The 25,205-nt window shown below is 42.8% G+C and overlaps 4 protein-coding genes across 4 annotated transcripts; 1 reads left to right on the top strand and 3 right to left on the bottom strand.

The window, feature by feature from the left end:
• Positions 1-43: 43 nt before the first annotated feature.
• Positions 44-1,473, top strand: PHALS_04740 (Frag1/DRAM/Sfk1; the record flags this gene model as incomplete). The annotated part of the gene is made up of 6 exons (XM_024718573.1): positions 44-247; positions 294-486; positions 554-738; positions 807-896; positions 957-1,251; positions 1,322-1,473. The coding sequence occupies 6 exons, from the start codon at positions 44-46 to the stop codon at positions 1,471-1,473; spliced, it is 1,119 nt and encodes a 372-aa protein (XP_024583958.1).
• An 18,420-nt stretch (positions 1,474-19,893) lies between these two features.
• PHALS_04739 (Cobalamin synthesis protein) lies at positions 19,894-21,252 on the bottom strand (the record flags this gene model as incomplete). Its single annotated transcript, XM_024718572.1, has 1 exon — positions 19,894-21,252. One exon carries the CDS (start codon positions 21,250-21,252, stop codon positions 19,894-19,896), a length of 1,359 nt encoding a protein of 452 aa, XP_024583957.1.
• A 450-nt stretch (positions 21,253-21,702) lies between these two features.
• On the bottom strand, positions 21,703-22,311 carry PHALS_04738 (family glutaredoxin; the record flags this gene model as incomplete). The annotated part of the gene is made up of 1 exon (XM_024718571.1): positions 21,703-22,311. The coding sequence occupies one exon, from the start codon at positions 22,309-22,311 to the stop codon at positions 21,703-21,705; it is 609 nt and encodes a 202-aa protein (XP_024583956.1).
• Positions 22,312-23,848: 1,537 nt separating this feature from the next.
• PHALS_04737 (uncharacterized protein) lies at positions 23,849-24,321 on the bottom strand (the record flags this gene model as incomplete). Its single annotated transcript, XM_024718570.1, has 2 exons — positions 23,849-24,155; positions 24,248-24,321. 2 exons carry the CDS (start codon positions 24,319-24,321, stop codon positions 23,849-23,851), a joined length of 381 nt encoding a protein of 126 aa, XP_024583955.1.
• Between the last annotated feature and the right edge of the window lie 884 nt (positions 24,322-25,205).

Below are 25,205 nucleotides of genomic sequence, written 5' to 3'. Positions count from 1 at the left end.
TCTTACATACTCAAAAACTCACGAATATACTCACGAAGTCATTATGGTCCAGCTTTTTCACCATCAAGCATTAAATCACTTAGTTCGCAGCAGTTTCACCACCCGTCATTCTTATACAGAGGTTTCTACTACATCGCAAAAAATTTGTGATACAGTCCCCGGTTTTGTCCACCCGGATGTGTTCGCAAATACAGCCAGAGATTCGGTTCATCACCTGATCCATAAGTCTATGTCACTGTATGGTACCGTACATGTACTCAGAGCAAAGTCTGATGGATCACTGCGATTCTTAGCATCATTCGATTGTTTCCCGACTCAAGCCATCTATGAATTCTTTTGAGCTACTCAACTTTCTACGAACAGCATGCCCGCTCGGCGCCTCGATAACTATTCTCATCACGCTCATCACTTGTGTCATTATTGTCAAAGCGAATGACATTTACGTCAGTGGTCTAACGTGGCCATTTTTATCGGACATGGGTCGAGGTAAGGCACAAGACCATGAGGGATACACTTTGGAAGTGGAATGTTTAATGGTGATATCTTTATACAGACTACCCCGCATACTATGTATTCACCACTGGTCTCACGACTGCTGCTATCCTTCTCGTAATCACGTGGACATTTAATTGGCAGTACCACATGTCAACGCTGCCGGGAGATGCCAAGAGACATAGCACGCTGTCCACTATTAGCTGTATTGCTGGTATTTTAGCTAATTTGGGCCTCCCCGTCCTGGTACGCAAGATCAACATGATTGTGTCGACTATGAAGTTGTAATTCTAACACCTTACCGTTACATGCAGGCTTTCTTTGATACATCCAGATACTCTCAACTCCACTCTTTTGGTGCTCAGTGGTTCTTTTATCTAGAGACCCTTGCTATCCTTTTAAACGTACGTAAGGAGTCGGCATGATACTTAACCAGATAGATCTAATATCTGGCTATTATGCAGACTATTGTCAGCTATAAATTATATCAAGTGCTAACGGGATTAAATACGGACATGGAACACTCATGTTCAACTACGGGAGTCAAGCTTGAAAGAAGAAAAAAAACACTGACGATCCAAGTGATTTTCTTTTCGCTCTTTTTCATGGCATTTCTCATTTATATGCCGATCGGAAAGACCTTTTCACCTCCAGCGCCGCGTCTTTCGATCGACGATTGCATTGATAAAGGACTAGGCGAGGAATATTGCGAGAAGACTATGCGTCTCAACTCGACGTCAACGATCCTTTTCGATAATGGTAAAACTTTGATGTCAGCATATATAAAACGTCTTTACTAACAATTTTTTTTATTCTCTTTCTTAAACAGCATCAACGTATGAGTCAAGTCAAATGCGAGCAGCTGCACAACTTGTTTGCATTCTTACTCTTGTTGGTTATTCAGCTTCATTTATTACGAACGATTACGACGATACAGAAGGGCAAGACTTTACTCCAGAAGCCAAAATTATGGTGCTCTAGATAATGAAGCAGGATCACTTTGGTGAATGTATATGAGGGTTAATATTAAGAAAGGAACAGGTTTTAGCACTGATAAAGTTACTTTGTTGAAAACCTAATCTATTATAAGGTTTTGAAAAAACAGCTGTGTCATCGAATTTTCTGGTACGTGCGACAATAGAATGACCAGATTGCTGTATAGAAGCTATCCAGAGGAAATGAAATCCTAAGGATTTCAATCGACTGCTTGAGAGTACGGACAATCAGCCGGAGGTTTGATCTGATCTTGAGGGATAAATCTGATCTATGCACATAGACAGTACCAAGTTTAAACATCAACGATTTGTATAGCAGCATTTTATGCGGCTTTTAGTCGCAAGGTGCGAAGTTTACGAGTAACATGTTACACTAACATGTGCTACGAATGTTGCAGGTGAATGAAGACCTCTCAGAATCTCAGTCTTCTTGTGTCCAAACCAACACAATTTTTGTTTTTTGCCTATTCAGGATCGATATTACAACTAAAGGGTCTGACCCTCCGATAGTACAGTATGATGAAGATTTTAATTAGATCGCTCATGTCTGGCGATACCATGTCCACATAGACTCTAGTTTGGCTGATTAACATGAAACTTCCACCTCAAAACACCCCTTTTGCAGATTCTGAGCAAAGAAGAGTGAAACACTGAAAAAATATAAAAGTAATTTTTGTAGAAATTCTAACTATATCATACCACAAGTTTGAAGCAAATCTCATGCTTTTTATTTTAACTTTTTTTCTACCCGACATATAGTGAGGGTAAGTACTAAATCCTCCAAGCTATAAGATTGATCTACGCTTCACAGAGTGGAGATTGTCGTTAAGACGAGGCATTGATCATCGCCTGTCAGATACTAAGGAATTGGGCAGATTCCATATTACACCTGATGTAATTATGATTACTCAAACTTTCGGTATCAATGAGATCCGAGGAGTGTTACAGTATAACCGTGAGAGATAGTCAAGTGTATGTACTTATTGACTACTGAATATAATTATTCATATATACTCTTGGAATAGCAGAGCTCGGCCCGCTTCTGGAAGGTTTGCGCGAAACTTTCCCTAATGCGTTTGTAAGCGCGGAATATGAGGGTCGAAGGTTTCTATGTGTAAAGTGCGCGGCAATCCCGTTGCATTTAATAGAGCATGTAGTCAACCCCCTGGCAGAGTCGCAGAAAGAATGTATCCTCTGCGAGCTCGAATATTTGTTTACAGGAAACATGGACTAACAAAACAAGCTTTTGTCTAAATTTTACCTTGATGGGATCAGGGAAGAGGTGGCGAAAGGGTCGGAAGCTGTAATGACTCGCCAGGAGACACTGACCAGCTATAAGAATGCGCTGGTGAGACACATCTACGCCACCAGACACTGGTACAGAAACTGAAAGCTCCCACCGTGAGACTATGGTGTTGAACGCTCACGCCTTTGTAAACCGGGACAAAGAAAATCTCCTCCTTTGATAAAGGAAGTTGACGTCTCATGGATGTGACCTCGTATCCAGCGAAGCCACAATGCATCGCGCTTGCAAAGGATGCCACACGCAAAAACGGGCACTCATGTGCGACTGGCGTTTCCTAGTGACACGATTTGAAGCAACAGATATCGTACATTTTCGCGCTGTTTCATCAAGCATATTGGGTGTGCTCGGATTGTGTACCCGCCAAGGGAGGCGAGATTTGGCGAATTGGATAGGAGCTAAGAACTTTCCATCGCTACGATTGCGTCCGACCCTTTCCCGGACGGTAACGGATACCATCTTCATAGAGGGTCTCCGAATGGATACGGCTCGCATAGAGGACTTAAGTGTCGCACTCAATGAGGCGCACAACCTCCGTGCCGCAAGGGCAGTATGGGGTGCTGAGAATGTGAGGTCTACGAACGCGCCAGAGGTGATGAATCTCAGTCTTAGCGAAGAAGAAGGTAGAGAGATATCCCTAAGTTGCAGAGATGTCCTACTTAACTCACTCATGTTTCATCCGCGATAGAAAGAAGCATCTTCGCCTTGCGTATTCCCTTCGCTTTGGGTTGCAAGGTAGCTATTATCTATTGTCTCTTGTGTCAAGTCCCGTGGAAAGTTAAAATCTCATGTCGAATCCTGTGGAGCGGAAGGGCTAGGCCCTGAAGATAAGAAAAATTGACCCATTCTTGTCACGAGGTGGAGGTACTGCTGAGTCACAACCATGTGACGGGTTCATCGTGTGGAGCAGCTTAGCTGCACGGGCTATGGGTTTGAAAGATTCCTCATTTGTGACTGAGTTTGTCTTGGGGATGCAAGCCTTCCCTCAATACATCGAGTATATATGATCACAGAGCAAAAAGAATAAGATGTTGGGGGTTCGCGCAAATAATTTATGGACGGCGAGATCACCGAATTGTTACGGCTGGTATTAGAGGAGCTGAGCTCGTCTACAACAGTGATGATTATATTTTAGGCAACTCGAAGAGCACTGAGTACAAGGAGTGGGAGGGCTTTCCTCAAGAATCCTGCTGATCATTTCAATTTTTGTTTGTAAAATAGTCTGACGTGATGACGAGAGATTCAACGCACGTGTTACTGGAGGGCGTCATGGAGTTGACCTCGTTCCAAAATCAGAGTTTACGTCGCACAGCAATGAATCTTACTATAGGAGCACTGACACGTCATTAATGCTTTCTTACGTCCGAATAAGGAAACGAGATTTGTAAGCAAGAGTAAACTTTCAAACTCGGCACCAATTTCTTGTGTGAAAACGGCTGACGACAAGTGGCAAAACGTGCAAGCTTGTATAAGCTACATGCAGCCATTACTTCGACGCAAACACCGATTCCTAGAAAAAGTGAATAGATTGGCATGTCCAGTGCCCTCGATCTAGTTGATGGGTATGATCAAATGCTGACGATGACAGCGGTATCCCTCCTACCGCGATAAAAACTCCGAGCGGGATAACCTGGGATGATTGATATTCAACAGAAAGTGTCATATGCACTAATGACACTTATCGTCTCGTGAACCAGCTGTTTAAATCACAACGAAGCTATGCACAAACGTATTCCGACGATGTATCCGTCCCCATACCGCGAGGTCAAATCTGAAGCCCCGATTTGCAACTTGCTAGCGGCGCTCGTGAGCCTGCGCTCAAGAAAGTTATTAGCCAACAGCAGCGTGTTTTTTTGCCTCGAAGAAATTACCTCCTTGGTTGCTTCATTAGGAAGCAAGGCGTGTGGGCAGGTCCTTCCAAGATGTAGGCTGCTGTAGATTAGCCAGTTCTTCTGTCTGAATGAACTTGAGAAATTGGCCTGCAAAAAATCATTCTATCCCAGCATGGTTCCACTTTATAGGCATTTACAGTGGCACCTCATGATGAGAACTTTAAGAACACAATCTTGTACGAAGTACATTGTACCCTTTTGGATGGCTACTTCAAAAGATAAAAATACATGCTGCTAGATTAGCTTTATGCATTAGTAGTGATTAGATACGCAGACATGTCTGCATGTATACAATGTGTCAGAGGGTTTAAACCTCGCCGCATGCGACGCCTTTTTCCAATTCTGCCTGTCCCCACAGATTATTAATAGCTCACTGGTATAACATTTTCCACAGGCGCGTCCAGTAATGTTGTCAATGTGATCTCTGTGGACCGTCTGAGGAAAGTAGTTCACTTTGCTGTTATCAACGATATTGTGACAGGTGAGGATATAGCCCAGCTGCTTCTTAACAAAGTTTTTTTGCCTAACATGCCTTCCTGGTGATCACTGTTGTAAATCGAGATTCGCACTACACAGCAAAGTTTTGAAAATTTATTCAAGTTTCTAGATTGTTACTAAAGTATACTATAAAATGGCTTGACAATGCAACTAAGTGGCCCCGGTCTTGGTGGAAGAAGGGTCCACAATACGATTTGACTTCTCATATTAGACCGGCTACACTTCGTATCATGACGCAAATTTTATGTGGACGGCATTGCTGATCATACACCGAGTGTGGATCTATGGCTGATAGACGTAATTTTACAAGCTGCATGCTAATTGAAGGCAGGAGGACCACGCATACAATGTAGCAGAAAATAGGTGTATTGAGCACGGTTGATCAATTTAGACATACGGTGTCTGAATCTATAAAACTAAGTTGTGGAAATGCTACATCGGACCGCTAAATCGGAAGAAAAGCGAAAACATCATGTGTTCACGTGAGCTTAATGAGGCTGTACCGCGATCCCACTCTTCCAAGCCAAACGGATATTATGTGCTCTATTGTAGGCAGAGTAGCGCTTCCATTATCCCCTGTAGCTAATCTACTTCTGCTCTCGAGCAGCGACACGGTTCTGAATCGATGAAGAGATTACAAGCCACGCGTGCGGTTGTATAGATTATTTTATTCCTGCCCAGTTATGAACGCATGCCGAGATCCTCATCGAGAGTCGACGTGTCGCCTATAACGAGAGAGCGCTAGAGGCAGCCTCGGGGGATCGTGTTCCGGTGACAGCGCTCGACAAAAGGCATGAGATGCTCCAGATTCACGTAAAGTGTTTGGTAGATCGGTCGCTTCATGAAGTCTGTAACCAGTGTGTGATGGGGTAAATAGGGTGCCCTTCTTTTAAGAAGTCATGGAGAATTAAGGTTCCACTTTGGCAAGATAATTTTGTTGCCGTTGCTGCTTTCGACCTGACGCGCCCAGTGCCTGTATTTATCGTTTCTAATGAAGGCTCACCCGTCGCAAAGCAATCTCTCTTAGAAGGTGTGATCCGAGCTTTTTGTAAGCTCGACCTTTGTTCGGTAGCTGTTTCAGCAGTTACGTGAAGACGAGCGGGGATTCTGCCAGATACCATTGGAGATGATGAAGTTCCACCTCGGTGACTGAGTCGTGCTTTGTGCTTCGTAAAGTCGGCGCTCTAGTCGGACTTTCGCATCACTATAATTAAATTGTTAAGCGGTAACAACGTGTTTTTGCATCCAGCTACAAATTCTTTTCGGTTCACTGACCAGCATATAGTCCCCAACGTCCGTCCATTGAGACGGACACAGTTATTTTTTGAGCGCAGGCGATACTCTTGACGATTTATGACCTGAAGTTGCTCGCGAGGAGTTTTTTAGAAGCTCGATATGCTCATAATACGGAAGGCGTAAATAAATATGCATGTAAGAGACCCGACCCAACACGACGAGCAACTTCTAATTGCTCAAAACCAAATTATCGACGTGATGAATATGGCAAAAATTAGTGTGCCGCTTGAGCTTGTAGCCAGGCAAGCTAGGTCCCTGACCCACGGTAGTCTATGAAAACTTAAACATGTCCTGCTCGTCACCAACGAGCTGAAGTCGTCGTGATTTCCAACGTGGGGCGTCACAACTCTACTCGCTGTTAGCAAAGGATACAAACTCGTAAATCGTGCAGAGAGGAGCTGAACGCCGGTATCGCTTTCTTAGTAAACAATCAGGACGTGTCGCTCCACGTAAGGGCGACAGTGTTGGTACCAGAGTAAATTTGACCGCTCTCATCAAAGACCGGCTAGAAGTATAGCTTTTGGGCGATGGTGGCAAAGACAACGCCTTTCTTGGAGGTTCCTCGAGCAAATTGAAGTGATATAAGGCAGACGATCCCAGGCACGAAGATGATATTTAGAGCAAAACCTGCTAGGTGCTAAGAGTTGATTTTAACCACAGGCGCAATAGGTGCTCGCGAAGCGCGCATGTTTGGTTTCGTTTTGAAACGACATAAGAAGTGTGAGCCTCAATGTGATCACTTATTGGTGAAATATTAATGGGATACGTACTATAAATGTGTGCACACTCCTTTCACTAGGGTATAATTGTACATACACAATACTGTACAATTTTACAAAATACACGTCACGCCTTAGCAATTGTAAATATCAAAATGTTTTAAAGATTAGCTTTCTGTGAAAAAAATGATACTGTAAAAAAACGGTTGTGGCACACGTGGGCTGTTAGCCTCACTCAAGCTATGATGACAATTTTAATTATGGAAACAGCTAAATGTAGATATTTCGTATCAGCTTAAGATAGAACAGTTGTAGTATATATTGAATGAGGTTGCAGAGCAACCTTAAAATTAGTTCTTGCGGAGACTCTAAAATTCGCTCGTGGGTGGAACGTATGAATATAACATTCATTCGTTTGTCAACACGGACTCGTCGACGTCAAAGATTTCTATGTGCAAGGTGCACAGCAAGCTTATTGCAGGTTTAAAGATCTTTTTGACCTCCTTTCATGACAAGAGACGGGTTCAACAGAATAAAAGGTTCTGAGATAAAATATACGATGATATAATTTGTATAAAAGTATGGTACGAATGTGCATAAAAATACCAAGACATGTAAATACATAACGCAAATATATCAAAAACTATACTGTAATTTGTAACAAAGTATGGTTTGATGTTGCTTATGCAGACCAAAATATGGTACTACAATGATCAATCTTTTTAAATATGGTACGATGATATGGTTTGAAATAGAATTATGGCAGAAATTTCATTAAAATACCAAAATATGTAAATATACGACGCAAATAAATCAAAAAATGATACTACACTGTGATTTGTAACAAAGTATGGTTTGATTTTGCTTACGCAGACCAAAATCTGGTACTACAATACTAAAAAGTATAATAATATGGTACGATGAAATAAATTGTATGAAATTATGGTACGAATTCGCATAAAATTACCAAATCATGTAACTATATGACGCAATAAATCAAAGAATGATACTACACTGTGATTTGTAACAAAGTATGGTTTGATTTTGCTTATACAGACCAAAATATGGTACTACAATGCTAAAAAATATAACAATATGGTACGATAATATATTTTGTATAAAAGTATGGTACGAATTTGCATTAACATACCAAAACATGTAAAATAAAAAACGCAAATAGATCAAAAAATGATACTATACTGTGATTTGTAACAAAGTATGGTTTGATATTGCTTATCCAGACCAAAAAATGATACTACAATGCTATAAAATGTAAAATATAAAATATAAAATATGGTACAATATGGTACCATATTTTATATTTTATAGCATTGTAGTACCACATTTTTATGCAAATTCGTTCCATACCATATAGTACGAATTTATACCGTACAATATGGTATGAATTTGCATAAAAATACCAAAACATGTAAATAAATAACGCAAATAAATCAAAAATACTGTGATTTGTAACAAAGTATGGTTTGATGTTGCTTATGCAGACCAAAATATGGTACTGCAATGCAAAACATTATAAAAATATGGTACGATGATATGTTTTGTATAAAAGTATGGTACGAATTTGCAGAGGGTCGAAGCGTCCGCGACAAGCTCTCGTGGGCCCTCGCAGTCGTGTCAGCGTGTCAACTGTCGCCGAGAGCCACGATATACATTTGAGGCTGAGATGAGCCGGATCTTAGATTTGATCGTATTCACAATGCCTTACTTGAGCATTTCTAGTGCTTTAGAATGCGCTGTCGCTTTAAAGCAGAGGGTAAATCAGCTGAAGGGATGTTAGAGGCGTTGCTTCGTCTGCAACATAGTCCATCACTTCTGACTGCCTCATAACAGCGGGATCGTTGTATGGCTTCATTTAGCCACATTGAACATTGGGTGTGTTTGCATCCGCTCTAGAATATTTACTATATAACTAAAAACTCTTCTCTGCGACGACCATTACAGTTGAACGTAGAGCTGTCACAACTTTGCCAAATAAAGGAATATACTGTAGTGTTGTTGCATTTAACTACAACCTTTTGCTCCACAACATATTCGCGATCTCTTGACATAAGCGTGGAACTTTTGATTTTATTGATTATCAGCCAAAGCGTCGCATACACGCGCGAAGCCCAATCTTATCAAGATATGACAATTGATTTTGCTACGAAGTGTAGCTGGGTCTACATCGGCAAGACGACCTTGAGCAACAGCCTCCCTCCACGCTTAGATCAAAGCAACTTCGCGGCGATGCAAGGCACCCGGAGCCTATGTAGATAATGTATATCCATAAAGTCATGTAATGCTTTCTAAGCACAAATTAATGTAGTGGGAGTATCTGAATCTAGCACCGACGTGATTCACGCGTTCTGCATGACAATTTATCTGTGGCTGGTCAGCGGTAAACATTCCTAAACTGGCGCCAAGCCCCCCTGAATAATATTTGCCAAAATTTCGTTGCTAAGTGCAGATCATTATCTGATACAATGGATACCAGCAGGATACTTTGTCGATGAGCAGCTTGGCTGTATTTTCACCAGTCACATTATCATCAAATTCAGTTAACTCACAGATGTATGATATCATTATTACCGTCAGTGTCACGCAGAAGCCCAAAAATCAAATCTAAACTGATTGTCTGCCAGCCTTTTGCCAGAAGCAGCAGATCATATGAGCTGTCGCATGCGGAAATTTAATACCTTGGCATATTCCGAACGTGCGCACAAATGTGCTTACCCACTCGTCTTTGTTGGACCAAAACTACGTAGCGCTTAACAAGCAGTATGTCTTTTCTACCGAGATAGCTTACCGAGGTGAGATCATATGCCTCGTTCAGTTTTCTGTACTCAAATTCGCTATGAAACTACGTCGCACTGAGCGTCATGTGGGTTAGTAAAGAAATACAGTAAGTCTTGATATAAGGCAAAGCGAGGCGATAAAACGATATTTAAGCTCTCAAATTCCTTGCTTTTCAGACTTTCAGATGCGCAGCACATGTTGCATCTGGCCACGTATTATATTACCAATTGAAGATATCAGCATTGACATGCGACACAAAACATTTGGGGCAACGCAAAAGCGCATTCACCGCCACATTAGCCCGTCCCGGGTGATACCTTGCTTCAAAGGTACACTCGGCAAGGAAGTATGATCAGCTTGCCGCTCTCTGTAAAAAATGTGGTGGCAACGTTGCTTATGTGCGACGATGTATGATCTGTATTGAGCACAATTGACTAATTGCCAAGCAGGTGCACCCGGAACTTGACGATGACATACATCACTGTAAGTAACTCCTTATCACGATAAGGCTAATTTTCCTCAGCAGTTTCAAATCGATGATACTCAAACACACTCACGCGTTTATGTTATCTGCTTCAAGGAAAGCGTAGACACTTGCAAAGGCTGAAGCATCACATACGACGTGGCAAGGCCGATCTGGATTCTGGGGCACTCATAAAGCTTTTTTACACAGCGTTAGAGACTAATTCTTCCCCCGCACTCCAACACCATTTGACATCTGTTGTAAGAAGATCGTTGAGGAGCAGTGTCATGTCGCCATAGTTTGCACTAGACTTGTGTTGACTTTTGACCAGGCTAAACCACTTACCTAAAAATACCGGGTTTGCAGAATATGCCAATAAACCGTGCTTTCCAATATAGTAACGTAAAAGAAAGATTTTATTGTAAATAAACCCACACTTGTCAAAATTAGCGATTAGCCTTTTATGTGCGTTTACACAAGTATCGCTCGCAAACGTTCAATGTAGTTCTCCGCAACCGACTTTCAGCGGTCTGCACAACAACGAAACTAGAAAGGCTTGTGTTAGCCACGATGTGGCCTTGATAGCTGTGTCTCCTAACGATCGATCGTCGCTGGTGCATTTGACCGCCTCTGTCGCATGAACAATTACATACAGAGCATCCCGCTTGAGTTTTCACGGCAATTGAAAGGACGTTGGTGGTTCTTCTCAGCAGTTGATAATCGCCATCAATCAGATAGAAAAAGCTAGAAAGCGTGCCAGTGGATATGCTTTTTTGCCGCGCGTAATCTCTAGTATTTAACGTTTGCGCCGAAACTTAAGCAACACATAGATCAAGCATATACAATTTGTCACTTTCTGATAGCTTTCCTAGCGCAACGGCGACGAGGCGAAGATTTGAATACTTTTATCAAATCCGCTACTTCTTAGCGCGTAAGAGAGTGCCAGTGACGTCACACTGCTCAATCAATAATAAATATTGCCGTGTGATACAATCTTAAGTCTTGGGGACCAAGTCAATTGCATGATAAACTTCCGTATCCAGGGGTAACATTCTTGGTAAGTATCCCGTCACCAGGTCGTCAATTTCTATCATTGGGACTAGCTGGGCTCTTGTGGATAAGTGAACCAGTCCTCGCATGCAGTGATGTGCGAACGCCCTGGAAAAAATGACGGAAGATGAATCCAGCTAACCTCAGGCATCAAGCGTACCAATTCAGAGACTTCACCGTTTTGCAATCTTTAACAAACATCGTCATGGGAAATTTAGTAGAACTCAATGAGGGCTTCAACCAGTGGTAGTGAGAGAACGCCTACAACTTCTTGGACTACCTTATACGAGTGAAATATTTTTTTAATGCTTGCCCGTGGAGCTCTTTGGGTTCGCACGGTGGGCCTGTCACGAGAATGTCAACTCAACACACCGGCCACATGTGGCAAGAAAATACTGTCTTTCATATTTTTAGGGTCTAGCCTTTTTACTCGCAAATTACAATCACCCTTCAACTTTAAAGGCTTTGGCGTAGAATTTAGCAGCTCACAACTGTTCTCTCTTGTTCCGTCAGGAATACACCCCGAAGACACGACATAAAGTCGTCCGTTCTCGCCTCAACAATGATACACGGTTGAGGCTGCGATGTAAGAAAGAATTTTTCCGTACCTCGGCTTACTGCTGTTTTTGTACTCTGAGTTTTCTCCGAGTATATTGTAATGCTATTGCTACCTCCATTCCCCGCCCTGAGGATATCGAACTCTGTACCCGCGCCAAAAGCTCATCTGTTTATGGCAGCTAATGTTTGCATTATTTGTCAATGCTACACCAGAGGATAAGCGCATGTAATTGAACCATTTTGACTCCCAGTCAACCCATGGTTTCAGCTGTGCCATACCTCGAATGGAATCGCATTGCGAATATTGATTCAGGTCTAGATAACGTTTAATGTTGACAAAGTCCTTAACTTCTGCTTGGAAGTTCAACATAACTGGTAACATCGTTTCCAGTGTCCCCGTCACAAACGCATGGAGATCGTATCTGTGGCATCTTCAATGTTTTGCGTCGTGTTTGTCGCGTGTCGTACAAAATGCGCGATGCTTCTGATTCTATCAGAAATTTCCTCGGTCCATAGAGACCAGGACACTGGTATCAACAGACAACAACTCTGCGCCGTGAGCCTTACCTTTTAGAGCACGATTTGCTACTTAAAGGGTGAAATCCCATTGACCATGACTTACAGATAAAAAGACCTTCCAGTAGGCGCAGGGCTGCATACAGGGAGCTGACGTTCTGCTGTGAGATGTTGTCGTCTTCCTTCGGTTGAATGCTCGATTCTTCGGACCTCTTTCCCGAAAAAAGAGGACCCATAAGGCCGATATATTCTGTATTTTCGCATAAAAAAATTGCAAGTATCGCACACTTTCTCAGCAGCCAGAAGATCTATCTTTTTTCCTCAACAAGGCCACCTTTGGCGTGCTTGTAATGCTAACATTTCTGGCACCCCATCGGCTCGCGACACGGTAGTTGTGCTCAATTTTGACCGCAATACTTATGCCTCTTCAAAGTAGATAGGGCGGATGCAAAATGTCTCGGTGCGAGCTGCACCCATTCGTAGACCCTGGTCTCCGTTATCGCACTGAAAAAGGACCAGACGCGATTGTGGTGATCTTATATCCCTCTCCTGAACATAGTCTGCCAGCTAACGACACCCCTGGCAGGTAGACAAGAACATCGAACGCGTCCGATACGCCTGAATTGGCGGTGCGAGTTCAGCGACATACGACGCTTTAAAAAAAATCGACTGTTATTGGAGTATTTGACGTGAGTACCCATTCTCGCGCACGGCACTCGTAGTTTGAGGACTGCACAAGTTATGGACTGTTGGTCTGCTCGGAGCAAGATTGAATATATGGTCATCTAAGCTATCCTAATTCAATGATGTAAAACTTTCCATCCCGGTCGCTAAAAGACCCGTCGCCAAATCATTAGCGGCTTTATGGTCGGAGCTATTTGTGCTTCTACCGACGTTAGATTGATGCGCTCCTGACAGTGTCTCATTGGCGCATTCTCAAAGCCTGTGAGCGCTTTCGAACGAGCTATTACCCCATCGGTCACTCCAACTACCAATTTTTTAACCTCTCAGAAACACCAATATAGACATAAGATTTCCAGGCGTGTCTAGTTGATACGGGAATACATACTTGGACATCTCGTGTTTCACCCTTACAAAGGATACATTTCTCTCACGACGCGATCGTGGGACTGACTAGGAATGCTACCAATTTTTAATGTAGTTGCCAGTTATTATGCACATCGGATACCTCTGTCTATAGGGTTCACACTGGCAAACACACAGTGTTATACTTGGGAGCTTTAATAAGGAGTACAGCTGATAGCTTCAACAAAAACTTGTTGTCTGGGTTACTCTGCCACTTCAATAGTAATTCCAATGTATGGTTAGCCTAGTGCTCGATAAACTATATTATTTTACAATAAACATGTCTTTGATACTTAACGTGCAGCAGGCAACCCACATAAACCTCGAACCTCTTATACGGAGTCGTGAAATTATCATAAATACCAATACTTCGGAACTAAAGGTGCATGTTTATCATAGTACAGATTTTGTTTTGTCATACCTTCTCTTCAACAATCTTTACGACACACAGAAGGTTTGACTCGAAGATTCCGCGTATACGACACAGAGAGGTTGAATTCGTTCGCTCCACCCAGGAGTGGGACCAAATACCCTTAGGTAAAAAAGTTGTTGGACTGCATTTTTGATATAAATTCAGTTTGATTTTAGTTTAACAAATACTTGATAATTATTATTTTCGGTAATAAGATCATCTGTTTTTCTTGATGTGAGGCTACAGCTCATGTGTCCAACGGACCCACATCTGCTCAAAATATTATCAGCTTCAATAGTATAAAAAATAAGGTACTCCTGAATTTTCACAATGACACAAAAGTACAACGTAAATCTAGTATATCTGCATAAAAGTACCAGGTGAGCTTCCCTGATAATTTATCACTACGTACTCCGCTACATACCACCCAATTAAGATGTAAACCACACTGGGACTCACACTTCTTACATCTTTTCCGACATTGCGCAAGAGCGAACGCTCCACCAGAATTCCACCCCTTGTACACTACAATACCTTCTCCCGAAAAATACTATGCATCGCGGACCCACCATCAAACGGCTCGACGAGTCCCCTGAAAAGCACAATATGATCTTGAATACATTTGCGGTTATGAGGCTGAGGTGTGTTATGATAAAATGGATGCAGCAACTATCGGAGACTTGTCTCGACACCTCTGCCCTTACCTGACGGCAAACGGCAAACGGCCAGACGGCTCAATAAGGAAGAGGCATTTCCTACGCTTCACCTCTCTTCTGCACGAATTACGCACTTCAAGCCCGTTCCTTACGGCGTGAAGTCTGAAGACCTCCAACCGCCAAGTAGATATCACGACGACGTCTAATTGTCACCAATGAGCAGAGCGTGGCTCATGAATCCCAGTTACAAGCGCAAAAGACGCAACGCCTTTTGCAACTCACCCACGTCGTACTTACACACTCCACCCACCTCTCGCTGTGCCGGGCCCTTACACGCCTATGTGTGTGCTTCTCGTCTCAATTAAAAATTTGAAAGTCGTCTGCGGGCGCTTTCGGACCCAACAGGTCTAAATCCACAATAATACCGCCTGCGGTTGGAGAAACCCTGTGCCGTCCATTAGGACATCTGAATGCGGGTGGAAATTTCGGAATGTATCGTATTAACTATTTCACCGAAGAAGGCGCTGCGTCTCACCAGTAGAATAGCTTACTTACCGATTTCAATTAGACGTACGTCAGACCAGAGCGTCGTTTAAGACTTGATCTCGCGAAGTACATGGATGTTGCGGTGGAAACTTGTTGCCTCCAAAGCCTGCTGTTAAAGCTTCGATTATCTCTATGAGACGCGTGGATCTGCTATCGTACAAATGGTAAACTTTTAGCAAAATCAGTGGAGGAAGTGGGTTATGCTGGGCAACTCTCTTCCTTCTCCAGGGGTTAAAGGACGAGAGTGCACAAAGTCACAATCGGCAACGGCACCAGGGTGATCTTGCCGAAGTGGAACCTCAAACTTACATCAGTTCTTGGTGTAAGTAAATTTCTTCCACTTTACCAATTTTTGGTAATATCTATGATGTACTAAACGTTTTACGTGAAAGTGGACCGCCCTTTGCTAATCGAGCAGTGCTGGCGGAGATCGACCCTCCCGCCATGGCATGTCGAATTTTTTCGGGAATCTCGACCTACGTCCGAATTTGTAAGCCATCTGAAATGATTTATCGAGTTAGCTGGCTTGATGCACCTCCGGTGATAGGGCCGTATTGCTTCTCTAGAGCAGAGTATCAGCTACAGAGGATGGTCGAGACGCTGCTCCGCCTCAAGCAGGTCGCTACATTTCTGGCTGGCACCTAAGAGATTTAAGCTACCGGAATCCACACGCTAGGTTTAAGTTTTCTATAGCGCGGGACGCTTGTAGCTATCCGACCCAGTTTGGGACTGAGTTCCGTACCCCTCATTATACTATGGGGCTTTTGCGGTGAGTGGGGCCTCCTCCCACCATTGGGTGCAGATTGGCAGGGCGGTCACACAACAGGGGTGTTATTGCTCGTTCACATTAGTGACCTATCTCCGACGTCCTTGATTCGGATCCTATGGGCATCGAACTAGGTACCTTCTGGTCCCAGACCAAGCTACAAACCACTTGAGCCAGAAATCGGTTGACTGGCGCCTCAGAGCGGACGCATTATACGGGTTTAGATACGTAGAAAACCGGATGTGTTCTCCTGTGTATCCTTATCGAATGTCAATAGTGTGATTAACCTTTTCTTTGGTATGAACATAGACGGTCTGGTATAGTGGAAACGCATCGTATTAGTATTGACCACAAACAATTTATATGTAGATAAGTTAAAAGCATTCACAGAGAAATTTGTTCGCCCACTACATGTCCATGTGTTTTCTACCTGTCTCTATCATTTGCAGATTGCTTCAGCTCAACCGGGTGCTCAGCCATACCGCTACACACTTGGTGCACGGCGCTTACAGTCATCAGGGTACAGTCTGTAATTTTGCTATGAAGACCAGCTCGGCAGATTAAATTCTACTTACAATCCTTCACCAAAGCCGGGTCTAATTCGTGGTGGAGGTTAATCATACCGCCATATATTAATATGGTGAAGACTGTAGAATTGTATTGCAATTTATAGATCAATGCGCTTTCGTATCGTCAGACCGTTGATTTTGCATTTCGGCATTGTGACGTCGCGATGTGATGGTTTAATAGGTACTGCGTATGGCTTAGACGCTGAATATGCTGCTTTGTTAAAAGATTTGGGACGCAAGGTATCTGGGAGCTTAGATATCGCTTTTTTGAAGCACGCGGTTTCATGTCTGCACCACTATTTGTCGCAATACTTGCAATACTCTAGCACTGACGCACTTTGAATCTCATAATGCGGAACACAAGCACGAAGCTATTACAGAATTTACCTCTTGCTTAAAGTTTACTTCTTTGAGGGCTGCCTCGGAAGACAAAAGACATAAGACTCAGGGAGCGAAATCTACTCACATTTCAACATGCATAAGGGCTACAAATTTAATTGTCTACATGTGCATCATGTCAAACTATTAGATCCACGACGCATGCACTGGCACCTTTGATCAGCCTGCGGTTACAATCGTTTGTTGGTAGTCCGTATACATGATCTTTAGTTTCTTTCCTTGAAAGGCACATCTAGAAATACCATCCGTTTGGTATCTGTGAGCCGTCTAGATAAAGTGGCTCACCTTGTTGATGTGGACAAAAATGTGACCAGTGAGGAAGCACCCAATTTGCTTTCGGAAAAAGTCTTATCGGCATTACTTACTAATCGCCACTTACTCCAAATCGAGATCGACAGTCTAAGCAAAGTTCTAGCATGCTCATGCAATATGCTAGGCACTAAGTCAGATACACCCACCGCTGACCTTTGCAGAAAAATGGTTGGAAAAAACGCGAAGGCCGCGTGATAGAGATATCTACTCAAGCACTTGCGCGCAAATTCAGCTGTTTTAGAGCAGAATGCTCTTACTTATTACATTCGCCACCGCATTAGACCGATCTGATTAATAGCTTCCCTCAAACGTGTGCGCGGCGGTAAAGAATAATCATCTTGTCACTCTCTGCGAGAGATGTGGTGGCGATGTGTTTGTGCATGATCGCTATGGATCACAAACAACTAATAGCCACCAGTTGCGGTCTAAACTTGCGACGGGCAAACCTCATTGCAAATAGCTTATTCATGAAAAGGGCAGTTCTTCTCCACATCTACCAGCTGGCAAAAATCAAACGCGATCACGCTTCGCTCCCATTACCATGCTGCTTAAAGTGAACCGTAGCCTCTTGTAAGGGCTAAAATGACTCAGGGGACGTGGCGAGGCCGATCTGAGTTCGAAAGATTTGACTTGTCAAAGAGCTCGCTGGCATCCTCGCCAAGGATCATTCTATATGCGTCGATCGCGAAGGCCGCTTTAGTGGGGGCTCGTTGAGCCATTAAATTTGGTGCATGGGAGCGGCCTATCGAAGAGCAGGCACGCTCAATGCAGAGAGTAGTGTGAAATTCCGGACGCAATGATTGATTAAGCGTTTGTACAGTGTGTTTTTACAAAAAAGCCCCACATCTACCTGGGCGGATTGTATTCGAAGAAGTACTTTTAACTTTTGAGTAAAAGTAGTATTGTAAAGCAAGCGCAATACTGCATGGCTTTTCTAGATTAGTCCTCGGAGACAGTCTGCTCTTCGATTTTACCAAATACTGGTGACAGCGGATCGGAAATCTTCGATGAGGTCTATAACGTGTGATGCAATATTTGATTCCGGGAAATAAGTCAATGTTGTGGCACACTCTCGATCCGAGGACATCCCGCGTGTGATGACTCTCATATCAGTGTATCGCTCAGCCGAAGTCAGTTGTACACACAACATTTTAAATGTTACAACACGGTACATTGTACGAATTCATATTTCACCGAAATTACCGGAATATCGGTATTTCTGAAGGTACATTGCCGCATGTAATACATCTGAATATAATATACATATAAAAATATATGCATGAACTTCAAATGTATGGACTGCTGAAAATGCAGAGCAAACGAATAGTGCTACTTACATGAGGAAACTCGGTCACTTTTCTTTCAAGATCGTGCGAACTCAATCTCTGCGCATTCGTGAATTCGAACCCTAAGATTAAAATCATTTTCTGTGCAGAGTTCACGACGACACTGTTCCAGTTACGGATAAGCCTCACGAACAGTTAAAGGCTTAAGGGAAATTGTGTGTTGCTTGCTAATTCAGATGAACAAGATATGCAACTAATGCTGATGATTGGCCGTCGATAATATCTCAATCGGTGGTGATAAGAGTGTATATTCATTGCGCTCGAGTTGACCTCCTATTAATTTGAGTTCAACTGCTCGTTTGTGTCGAGTGCGTTTTTTATATTTTATGTCAGTGAAACAGCTATGTAATCATATCGTAATGTCAAGCTTTGTGAATAAAGTGTGCTATATCGTTTATGCATTTAACTTATCAGCAAGAATTGAGCGATGGAGTTATAACATATACCTCATGAATGTTTAAGTATTTGATGCGGGTTAGCACGATACACAGATGCAATTTTCATGCGCACGATACATAGCACTAAAATTCACATCTAGAATTTATCGGTCAATGACGTTCTGTGTACAATCAAACAAGTAAAATTGATACCTGCAAGGTCTCCCGGTAAACCATGGATATGCAAGGAGTACAACTCCACATTATTTTTGGTCTGAAAAGTGAGATTCTGGAATATCAATTCAACTCGAGGTGAATATTCATGAAACGTAATTGATTCCACTTTCTGTCGATGATATCTCTTAAGCATTTGATTGCTTCGTCTTTTAATGTATGTTTTGATGTGGAAAAGCAATGTTCATATATACCGGAAAAGATAAGCAAAAAGATGAATACCGTCACATTATTTGGAGAAAGCGAAAAGAATTTTGAGCTACCATCTCTAGTCCAAAAACATCGAGGTTGGCATTTCCAGACCAAAAGTCTTTGAAACAAGATCGTGCGCTTTTATCTTAGACTCTGTGTCGAATCCCCCACAACTACATTGGATGGTGCAAAGCGCGATTTTAGGTGGTAAAAGGAAGACACTAAAGGGTCTTTGTAATAACTTTACTAAACCTCATGTCGAAGGCGACCTGCCTCTATATTCGTGAGAAGGTGAATTTGCTTAATGAACCTAACGTGCTATCACCTGAGTATGCGATCATCTTGGATTTGGAATATTAGGGAGATTGATGAATTACAGATGCGTGTGTTAAGTAAAGATTGCAACGTTGACTACACTAGCTACGCCAACGTGTAAACCATAGTCACCGGTCGCCTGGTGTTGTCATCAAAAAGCTCTAGTGCTTTTACAAGTTCGTCCTCGTCAACGGGAGCCCAAATCTTACGATCGTTGTCAAGTTGAATAGCGTATGGATTACCCTGATCCCATAGCTGAACGATTGTGCCAACTTGGAAACCATCTTCGCCAGTGTTGGCCATCACTCGGTCTCCCACTTGAAACCTTAGCTTGTTTGTGGCTCGACAAGCTAGAAATCCCTCGGTCAACGCTTCACGATCAAGATTTTTGCCAATGAAAACAAAGCGCGTCTCGCGCTTCTCGTTTGGGGACCAATTGTCGGCGAATCGACCCTTGAACAGCGTGTGTACGCCCTGAAAAATGTATTTCCGGTCGATACCAGCGATATTTATTACGCCCTTGTAGCGCAGGAGATCGTCCCCTTCCGTCTCCAGGATCTCATCAATCCATTCTTCTAACAGCGCAACCAGAATAGGTTCTTGTAAACAGAGCCCGACTGAGGATACGAGTGAATGTTTGTGTTGGTGTTTGCTGATGTGGTCTTTTTCTTCATCTTCATGGTCATGATTAGAATGCTGGCTATGTTCACCAGCGTCATCTTTGTCAGACACTAAAAAATTTGGCTGTCTCTTCAAGATGAAGTCAATATCAAACGTCTTGACGTTAAGCAATAGCGACGGATCCACGCGACAATGCTGACATTCGATGACTGACACAGCACTGTTTATCTCACGAATTTGATTATGAACCTTAGCGAGCTCGTTTGAGCTCACCAAATCCGTCTTGTTGAGCAGGAGGCGGTCTGCAAAGGCAATCTGTTCCTCACACTCAAATTCTACACCGTTGCCCGGTCGAAGGTGCTGCAGAATGTGTTTTGCATCGACAACAGTGATAATCCCGTCAAGTTCGCACGTCGCCGCCACCAAAGGTTCGGCGAAGAACGTTTGCACAACGGGACCTGGATCGGCCATACCGGTGGTCTCGATGATAATTCCATCCAGCTGGTCGCGATCTCCATTGCGCTTTACAATCTGAGCAATCAGGCGAACGAGGTCGCCTCGAACAGAGCAGCAGATACACCCATTGTTCATCGTAAGAATCTCTTCACCCATATTGAATTTGCGGCTTCTCGAGTCGCCTCCACCAATGTCATCTGGACTAGTGACTTGGCGAATGAGATGGTCATCCACACCGACTTCTCCAAACTCGTTTTCTATGATAGCGAATTTCTTGCCGTGGTTTTCCGTTAACAAATGATTCAACAGCGTTGTTTTACCACTTCCGAGAAATCCTGTGAGGATTGTTACGGGCAGTTTTGATGGAGTGTGTGAGCGCTTGGACATTGCTTGGTTATCAAAGAAATAGAATATAGAGGTCGATGGAGTGTTAAGAAATTTGAAAATGACGATGTACAACTTCGAGGTTATCGACTGTTTTCCATCTAGTCGCCGTCGGATAGATAGATCGATCTACGTGTTGTTTTCTAAGTTTTGTGTACGTTTCTGTCGACGCCGTCGGCTCGTTTTGCCGACGGCGAAATGCACACCGTAATCACAAATAGACACGATCTACAGTGTGATGGAAGAACGAGAATACACGATACTTGACGTATGTTTACTCCAATGTAAACTTCAATAAAATATGCATAAAGTGTTATCATTGTTCTAGCTTCTTTTTATCTTGTTTTGCAATAAAAAGAGTTTCAAGTAAATTTATTAGCTGCTGATCTACCAACGTGATGACTTTTCCTTCCTAAACAAGGACTTCCTTAATCCACTGAAATGAGCACCAAATCAGTACACGGCCATGTTGTCTAACAAAGGAATGTCAGCCTTCTCAGCCATGTAGTCGATGTACTCGCGGAGTTTGGGAGGCCATTCGAGGTCACGCACAAGGGTGAGCCCACGCAGACGGCCGAAGAGGTTAATATCATCATAACTGAGAGTCTCGTTAAATGAGCGATCTGAGTGAAACATAGGAGCTAGCTGCGCCAAAAACGTGTTGGCCTGCTTGACAAGTTCTGGTGTATTATCTAGCGCATCCTGAAAAGAGCCGATAGTCTTCTCTTTTTTCATTCGGTAATACTCCCGGCTCTCAATTCTGGCAAATTCGGCAAGTGGAGCCGCATGAAATCGTGGGTGGTACAGCATTCGAAACACATTGGCTGAGTTCTCGATCCACTTGGTAAGCTCAGGCCGATTAGACGACGGGGCTAGCAAGACTGGTCCGCCATAGTGCTCATCCACATATTTGACAATGTCCATACTCTCTGGAAAGGCATGACCATTGACCAGTTTCAAAATTGGGACTTGTTTGGAGCCTATGAGGTTGACCGGAGTAATTTCGTCGTGGTTCGCCAGAAATACAAGATCGTGAGGCACCTTTTTTAAGCCGAAGATCATACGCGCGCGTACGCAGTATGGGCAGTGATCGTACACATATAGTTTGGGTAGCAGCTTTTTTGTCGTGGATTTGCGTATGAATAGAGCGGTGGTCGCGGCACCGACGATTGAGCCCACGGCAAAGGTAGCGATAAGCTTCGACGAGTCTGACATGACAAAGCACAAATTTCGGAATTATTCCAGCCACTCATCAATTAGACACTGATGAGTTTCAAAAAGCTTTCAGATTAAATAAAACAGTATCACAATGTAGGGATATAATACTCATGCTGCGTCCAACTTAAATAGTTAAATTGGGCACTTTTAAAGGATGGGATTAGTGGATCACAATCTCAGCGCAACGCAAGTAGACTATTTGATCGATCGAGTAATTTACTCTTGCCATTAAAGTTTTCTTCCACGAAACACCTTTCACAACCACTAACCCCATCGACGAATTCCAATGATTCACCTTCGCCGAATAGAGCCAACGATCATGGATCTTCTGATGATCATTTTTGTATGGAGAGCAAGGTCCACTTTAATAGTCAAGGTACGTTATTTGATCTTGATTGACTCACGAATATGAGTGAGAGATTTTGAAGCAAGGGTGATTCGCATCGAGAAATGTCAATTAACGCAATTTAGTCGAGTAATTTTGAGACTGCCTTGGGCGGTAGACACTGATACGTGTTCAGACATTCGAGTATATTGAAATCCCCAAAATAGCCAGAGACGCTATTGATGACATATTCTGAATCTGAGCGACGCCAAATCGGCGGTGCCAGTAGTTATGTATTGCAATGGGGTAGCCTTCCTGCAGCGGGGCTGCCATAGCTCTTTGCTTGAGGAAGCTTACTAAGGTCACCGACCTTACGTTCTATACTAGAACCAGTACGAGTATTGCGGATCGCAATCCGCTACCTCCAAGAGTACCCAAAACCTTAACCCAAGGTAAATGAACTCTTCCGTTCAGAATTGAAACTGTTTTGATTTGTTTTTTTCAACCTTAGGTTTTCCTGATTTAATAGCGAAACCTAATTAATTTGCGTAACTACTGGCAGTCCCGCCACATAGTGGCTTTTAGCCACAACATTGGGTGATTACATCGGCTTGTGTAATCCAAACCTTCCTACGGTCACACCATCTTGTGCGGCCCGCTCTTTCATATAAGAAAAAAGTGTAACCCCATTACACTTGCGAGAAAGCATTGGTTCTCACAGCTCGCGCAAACAAATTGCACAGTTATTGGGTCTGTGCGTTTCTATACAGAGTGCAATCGAGAGCCTCAAATGTCATTAACGCTATTAGTTTGCGCTGCAATTTTAATAGTATTTACAGGATTATTCTTATTCAGACTAATACTAAATATGTAAATCAATATTCGATTAGACTGTTTTTGCTTTTCACCTGCGGCTTGATAAGTCGGATCCTCCTTGTTGAGATTTTTGTCACTTGCACAAAACAATCTTCTATTGCCGAGGGTGATGAGTAACTGATATAAAGGCCATTCTAAAGGTAGTATAGACGACTGACAGCAAAAGCTGGGATGAATACATCACGATAACACAAATTTTTGCCAGGGGCTGAAAATGGTAATTTGTGTGAGACACGGAATTGGCTCGGCAAGCTTAATTTGCAGAAAGAGAAGTGCATGGATTTTAAAGCATGAAGGGCGATGTTTCAGATCAAGATTTTGCTCAATTGGCGCATTGATATTTAAGCCGCCAAGTTTTGTCGTGGTGATATAAGAACTCGACTTTGGAACATCCAACGCAGCGTAAATTGCAAAATTTGCAGCCAAATCAATCTCGCTAATAGCATGCGATTGTACACAGCCCAAACCCGTGCGCACCGCAATCGAACTAAGCAAGACTTATATTTAACAACCGTGAGCGGTGATTGTGAAGAAAGCGGGTTTCATCTCGGAAGTTATTGTATTTATGCCGTTCCGAACATCAAAATGACAATGTGACCAGTATCAACTATATTCGAGTAAAATTTGCACCACAGGTTGGAGACATCTGACATACTTTGCCTAAACTAAAGAATTCTAAACAGAGCCGACATTAGTGCGACCAATGTCGCAGCAAAGTCGATTAAAAGTAAAGCACGTCAATCTTGCGAAAGGAAATTATTTTCGAATCTTTGATCCATTTAATATGAGAAGCGGTCTATAGAATGATGAACTTACGAAAGATGATTATACATTATAGAAAGGTTGGTAAATTACGAAATATTTTGTCAGGTGAGAACAGCAAGCATGTGATGAGCAATATAGGTTTTGTTATGGACATATTCGATATCCAAATGACAGTATAACAGTTGTACGGACGGAGGAGCTCTGCGATTACTTCAAATGCATAATTCAAGGCTGACAGAAACACAGATTGGGCCTCTTTGCGGATACTCCGAAATGGACGGTGATTTTAAGACAATAGTTTACAGCAGTTAAAAATACCAAGTGCGCGTAAGCAAACTTCCAAGAAATGGATGCATATCGAACAATTATGATGTTAAATGTTGCAACCCCCTATTTTGTGACACCTAAATTATTTATAACAATTTAGGTACCTTTTATCCCGAAGTTACAAAAGTCATTTCGCCGAGTTCCATCAAATTAGTACGCAAAAAGGTGTGATGTGTAGCTACCCGAATGAATTAGAAAACTGTGAGACATTGCAATGTTGCGGGTATCTGCGGACGAACTTTCAGCGACCTGGTCAGACGTAATCACTGTCAACAACTTGTTTAGGATATACCAAACCTTAGAGTCAAATGTATGTGTGAAGTTGGCAAATTTCTCAATTTAGAGCTGATTTGTGTGTGGTCAGAAATTATGTGCTGTGCTGAAAAGCATCGACGCACTTCTAATGTTGCTGGTGCATTTGACAGCCCTTGGTGCATCACCAGCT

The sequence above is a fragment of the Plasmopara halstedii genome (assembly GCF_900000015.1).
Source record: "Plasmopara halstedii genome assembly, contig: Scaffold_2680, whole genome shotgun sequence".
NCBI classification, from domain to species: domain Eukaryota; phylum Oomycota; class Peronosporomycetes; order Peronosporales; family Peronosporaceae; genus Plasmopara; species Plasmopara halstedii.
This window is presented reverse-complemented; position numbering and strand designations above follow the sequence as displayed.